General features: G+C 60.6%; 1 protein-coding gene across 1 annotated transcript in view; it reads left to right on the forward strand.

Annotated features, from left to right (window-relative positions):
- CAMSAP3 (calmodulin regulated spectrin associated protein family member 3) overlaps positions 1 to 6000 on the forward strand; it is a 28221-nt gene that overhangs the window by 13617 nt on the left and 8604 nt on the right. Inside the window, 7 exon segments of the mRNA XM_058861698.1 lie at positions 627 to 719; positions 1042 to 1106; positions 1715 to 1770; positions 2353 to 2425; positions 3868 to 4558; positions 4560 to 5003; positions 5006 to 5221. Coding sequence (XP_058717681.1) covers positions 627 to 719; positions 1042 to 1106; positions 1715 to 1770; positions 2353 to 2425; positions 3868 to 4558; positions 4560 to 5003; positions 5006 to 5221 — 1638 coding nt within the window.

Below are 6000 nucleotides of genomic sequence, written 5' to 3' on the forward strand. Positions count from 1 at the left end.
GAAAATGGGATAAACTGGGGAAAAATGGGGTAAACTAGGTTAAACTGGGAGAAACTGGGGGAAAGTGGGAGAAATTCGGTGAGCTGGGAGGGGATGGAGGCGGTGAGGGCAGTGGGGCAACATGGCGGCCAGTCCTGAGGGGGAAACTGGGGAGAAACTGGGTTAAACTGGGAGAAAACTGGGTTAAACTGGATGAAACTGGGAGTAACTGGGAGTAACTGGGAGAAACTGGAGGAACGGGTCAAACTGGGTGAACTGGGAGGGACTGGGAGAAATGGGAAGGACTGGGAGCAGTAGGGCCAAGATGGCTGCCAGCCCTGAGGGGAGAACTGGGGAGAAACTGGGATAAACTGGGAAAAACTTGGAAAAACTGTGAAAAATTGGGAGAAACTGGGAAAAACTTGGAAAAACTGGGAGAAACTGGAGGAACGGGTCAAACTGGGTGAACTGGGAAGGACTGGGAGCAATGGGAAGGACTGGGGGAACATGGCAGCCGCACTGAGAATTGGGCTAAACTGGGAGGGACTGGGAGAACTGGGAAGGGCTGAGGGAATGGGGATACTGGGAGGCACTGGGGGATACTGGGAGGCACTGGGAGCCCCCCTGACCCCTCCCCGTGCCCCCAGTTGAACGTGGGGGCCTTTCTGGCCGAGCTGTTCCTGTGTTTCGAGGTGCTGAGACCCCCCTTTGTCACCCCCGGCAGCTGGGGGGGGGCCCAGGTAGGGAGGGACCCCAAATTTGGGTGGGGGGACCCCAAATTTGGGTGGGGGGACCCCAAATTTGGGTGGGGGGACCCCAATATTTGGGTGGGGGATCTCAAATTTGGGTTGGGAGGGGCTGAAAATGGGGAGGGGGCCCTAAAAAGGAGTGGGGGGGCTGAAGAGATTCCAAGGTTTGGTGAGGATCCGAATTGGGGAGGGGTCTCCCAAAATTTGGGGTGATCCCAAATTGGGATGGGGTCCCTAAATATTGGGGGGGGTCCTGAAGGGTTTTAGGGTGGGGTGGGGGTCCTGAGACCCCAAATTTGGGGAGGGGGGGCAGATTCCAATGTTCCCTCCCCCACCAGAATCTCCAGCCACCGGTGATGCCTCAAACCCCAAAAGCAGGTGCGGATTTTGGGGGGGTTTTGGGGTTTTTGAGGTTTTTTGGGAGGGGAATTGGGTTTTTTGGGGGTAATTTCTGGGGTTCAGGGGGAGATTTTGGGGGGGATTGGGGAGTTTTTGGGTTTTTTGAGGGAGGGATTTTAAAGTTTTGGAGAGGGTTGGGAGTTTTGGGGTGAATTTCGGGTTTTGGGGGCGAATTTTGGGTTTTGGGGGAGGATTTTGGGTTTTGGGGGCGAATTTTGGGTTTTGGGGGTGAATTTTGGTTTTGGGGGAGGATTTTGGGTTTTGGGGGAGGATTTTGGGGGTGAATTTGGGTTTTGGGGGCGAATTTTGGGTTTTGGGGGTGAATTTTGGTTTTGGGGGAGGATTTTGGGTTTTGGGGGAGGATTTTGGGGTTTTAGGGGGATTTTGGGAGGATTTTGGAGGTCAGGGGTGATGGGAGGATTTGGGGGTGGCGATTTTGGGGTTTGGGGAAGGATTTTGAAGTTTTGGGGAGGGATTTTGGGGTCTGGAAGGGGTCAGAGGTTTTGGGGAGGATTTTGGGTTTCTTTAGGGGGAGGATTTGGGGTTTTTTCACCCCAAAATTAACCCCTTCATGACCCCCCCCACAGCTCCCCCGGCTTCAACTTCCGGCACCCCCTGTTGGCAGGGGGGGGGCAGCCCCCAGGTGAGACCCCCCCCCAAAATCTGAGGGGGTCCCCAAAACTTTGGGGAGGGGTCTTTGAGGGGGGGGGGTTGGGTGGGCTCAGGGAAGAGATTTGGGGGGGTCTTGGTTGGGGTTTGGGGGATCCTGGGGGGGATTTGAGCTTTTTTTGGGGGGGTCTTGGTGGGGTTTGGGGGGTCCTGGGGGGGATTTGAGCTTTTTGGGGGGGATCTTGGTGGGGTTTGGGGATCCTGGGGGGGATTTGAGCTTTTTGGGGGGGTCTTGGGGGGTTTGGGGGGTCCTGGGGGGCATTTGAGCTTTTTTGGGGGGGTCTTGGTGGGGTTTGGGGGATCCTGGGGGGATTTGAGCTTTTTGGGGGGGGTCTTGGTGGGGTTTGGGGGGTCCTGGGGGGGATTTGAGCTTTTTGGGGGGATCTTGGTGGGGTTTGGGGGGTCCTGGGGGGGATTTGAGCTTTTTGGGGGGGATCTTGGTGGGGTTTGGGGGGTCCTGGGGGGGATTTGGGATTTTTGGGGTGGTTTTGGGGGTTCATTTGGGTCTGGGGTGACCCCCATTTCCTCTCTTTTCCCCTCCCCCTCCCCAAAAAAGGTCTCCTGCCCCACTCCCCCTCCCTCCCCCACGGCGACGGATTCGGGAAGGGCTGGAGCAAGAGACCCCTCAGGTGAGGAGGGGTCTGGGGGGTTTTGGGGGGGATTTGGGAGGATTGGGGGTGAATTTGGGGGCTCCAGGGTGGTTTGGGGAGGATTTGGGGGTCTCCAGGGTGGTTTGGGGTGAATTTAGGGGGTCCCAGGGTGGTTTGGGGTGAATTTAGGGGGTCCCAGGGAGGTTTGGGAAGGATTTGGGGGGCTCCAGGGGGATTTGGGAGGATTTGGGGGGTCCCAGGGTGTTTGGGGGTGAATTGGGGGGGTCCCAGGGTGGTTTGGGGTGAATTTAGGGGGTCCCAGAGTGGTTTGGGGTGAATTTGGGGGCTCCAGGGTGGTTTGGGGTGAATTTAGGGGGTCCCAGGGAGGTTTGGGAAGGATTTGGGGGCTCCAGGGTGGTTTGGGAAGGATTTGGGGGTCTCCAGGGTGGTTTGGGGTGATTTAGGGGGTCCCAGGGAGGTTTGGGAAGGATTTGGGGGGCTCCAGGGGGATTTGGGGAGGATTTGGGGGGTCCCAGAGTGGTTTGGGGTGAATTTGGGGGGTTCCAGGGTGGTTTGGGGAGAATTTGGGGTGATTTGGGGGGCTTCAGAGTGGTTTGGGAAGGATTTGGGGGGTCCCAGGGTGGTTTGGGGTGAATTTAGGGGGTCCCAGGGTGGTTTGGGGTGAATTTAGGGGGTCCCAGGGTGGTTTGGGGGTGAATTTGGGGGCTCCAGGGGGATTTGGGGAGGATTTGGGGGGTCCCAGAGGGGTTTGGGGGGAATTTAGGGGGTCCCAGAGTGGTTTGGGTTGAATTTAGGGGGTTCCAGGGAGGTTTGGGAAGGATTTGGGGGGTCCCAGAGTGGTTTGGGGAGGATTTGGGGGGTCCCAGGGTGGTTTGGGGGTGAATTTAGGGGGTCCCAGAGTGGTTTGGGGTGAATTTAGGGGGTCCCAGGGTGGTTTGGGGTGAATTTAGGGGGTCCCAGAGTGGTTTGGGGTGAATTTAGGGGTCCCAGGAGGTTTGGGGTGGAATTTAGGGGGTCCCAGATTGGTTTGGGGGGAATTTAGGGGGTCCCAGGGAGGTTTGGGAAGGATTTGGGGGGGGTCCCAGGGTGGTTTGGGAAGGGATTTGGGGGGTTCCAGGGTGGTTTGGGGTGAATTTAGGGGGTTCCAGGGTGGTTTGGGGGGAATTTTAGGGGGTCCCAGGGTGGGTTTGGGAGGATTTGGGGAGGTCCCAGAGTGGTTTGGGTCAAATTTGGTGTGATTTGGATCTGATTTGGGGTGATTTCACCCAGATTTGGGATGACTCGGGTCAGTTTGAGTCAAATTCGCTGCGATTTGAGCCAATTCCGCTCAGATTTGAGCCCCATTTCCTCCAATTCCCACCCATTTCCCTCCCGCCCCGCCGCACCTTTCCCCCCCCCCCACCTCGGGGACACCTCGGTGACACCTCGGTGACACTTTTTGGGGTGTCCCCTCCCCACAGCCACCCCCTGTCCCAAGCCGTGTCCTTCAGCATCCCCTTCGGGCTGGACAGCGACGTCGACATCGTCATGGGCAACCCCGTGGGGGTCCCGGCGGGGACCCTCGCCCGCTCCGCCAGCTCCGACAGCCTCGCCCCTCCCCGCCGCCACCCCCGGGCCACCCCCGCCACCCCCACGGGGGTCCCCAACGGTGTCCCCGAGCCCCCCGAGCCCCCCAGCATCGAGGAGGCGCTGCAGATCATCCACAGCTCCGAGCGCCTCCTCCCCGACGGAGCCCCCGACGCTTTCTTCCTCCACTCCCCGGAGCCGCCCCCTCCTCAAAATCCCACCCGGGACCTTCCAAAATCCACCCGCGACCCTCCAAAATCCACCCGCGACCCTCCAAAAACCCCCCCGGGACCCCCCAAAATCCACCCGGGACCCTCCAAAACCCCCCCGGGACCCCCCCAAAACCCAGCCCGCCCCATGACCAGCTTCGCCGAGCGCAAGAAGAAGCTGGAGGAAGCCACCAACGCCGCCCCCTCCAATTGCGGCGGGGGTCCCGCCGTCAATTTGGGGGGGGTCTCCGGCACCCCCGGGGGTCCCCCGGAGGCGGGCGGGGGTCTCAGCGCCGAGATGTCGCAGCTGGGGGCGCGTTTGGAGGAGAAGCGCCGCGCCATCGAGGCTCAGAAGAAGCGGATCGAGGCCATTTTCCGCCAAGCACCGCCAGCGCCTGGGGCAGAACGCTCTGCAGCGCCTCCGCCACGATGAGGAGGGGGCTTCCCCCGCCCCTCCCGAGGAGGAATTGAGTCTGGGGGCTCCTCAGAAAGCCCCTCCGGGTCAGTACGAGGCGGCGGTGGCCAGGCTGAGCGCGGCGCTGAGCTCGCTGCAGCTGGACATGCAGCGCCTGACGCAGCAGCAGGAGCGGCTCCTGCTGGAGCAGCGGCCGCACGGAGCCCCCCAAGCCTGGGTGATCCCCCTCCCCAAATCCGCCAAGACCCCCGCGGCTCCCCCAAAAAACGCGCCGGGGTCGCCAGCGCCCGCCAGAAGAGGAGGAGGAGGAGGAGGAGGAAGCAACAACAACGCGGGGAGCGCCGCACCGGCAACAACAACGGGAGGAAACGCGGCTTCTGTCGCGATATCGGGCGGAGTCGCGACGGGGGGGTCCCGCAAGGCGCCTCCCGCAGCCCGAGGAGACCCCGGCCCGCCGAGCTGCGGCTGCCGCCCCTGACCCGGGTGCTGACCCCTCCCCACGATGTGGACACGCTGCCGCACCTGCGGCGCTTCTCGCCCAGCCAGGTGCCCGTGCAGACCCGCAGCTCGCTGCGCTTCGCCGACGGCCAGGAGGAGCAGGAGGAGGAGGAGGAGGAGGAGGAGGTGGGGGTTTGAGGGGGTTCGGGTGAGGTTTGAGGGGGTTCGGGTGGGGTTTGGGGAGGTTCGGGTGGGATTTGAGGGGGTTCGGGTGGGGTTTGAGGGGGTTCGGGTGGGATTTGAGGGGATTTGGGGGAGGTTTGAGGGGGTTCGGGTGGGGTTTGAGGGGATTCGGGTGGGATTTGAAGGGGTTCGGGGAGGTTCGGGTGGGATTTGGGGGAGGTTTGAGGGGGTTCGGGTGGGATTTGAGGGGATTCGGGGAGGTTCGGGTGGGATTTGAGGGGTTCGGGGGGGTTTGAGAGGGTTCGGGTGGGGTTGAGGGGGTTCGGGTGGGGTTTGAGGGGGTTCGGGAGGTTCGGTGGGATTTGAGGGGGTTCGGGTGGGGTTTGAGAGGGTTCGGGTGGGGTTTGAGGGGGTTCGGGTGGGATTTGAGGGGATTCGGGTCAGATTTGTGCTGTTTCGGGTCCAATTTGTGCTGTTTCGGGTCCGATTTGGGCCGATTCAGCTCCAATTTGGGTCCGATTTGGGCTGGTTTTGGTCCAATTTGGGCCATTTTCGGTCCAATTTGGGCTGTTCTGGGTCTGATTTGGGTCCGATTTGGGCTGTTTCGGGTCCCATTTGGGCTGATTCAGCTCCAATTTGGGTCAGATTTGGGCTTTTTGGTCCGATTTGGGTCCGATTTGGGCTATTTGGTCCGATTTGGGTCCGATTTGAGCTATTTTCGGCCGATTTGGGCTATTTTCGGTCTGATTTGGGTCCGATTTGGGCTATTTTCGGTCCGATTA

This window comes from Poecile atricapillus, chromosome 39 (genome assembly GCF_030490865.1).
Source record: "Poecile atricapillus isolate bPoeAtr1 chromosome 39, bPoeAtr1.hap1, whole genome shotgun sequence".
NCBI classification, from domain to species: Eukaryota; Metazoa; Chordata; class Aves; order Passeriformes; family Paridae; genus Poecile; species Poecile atricapillus.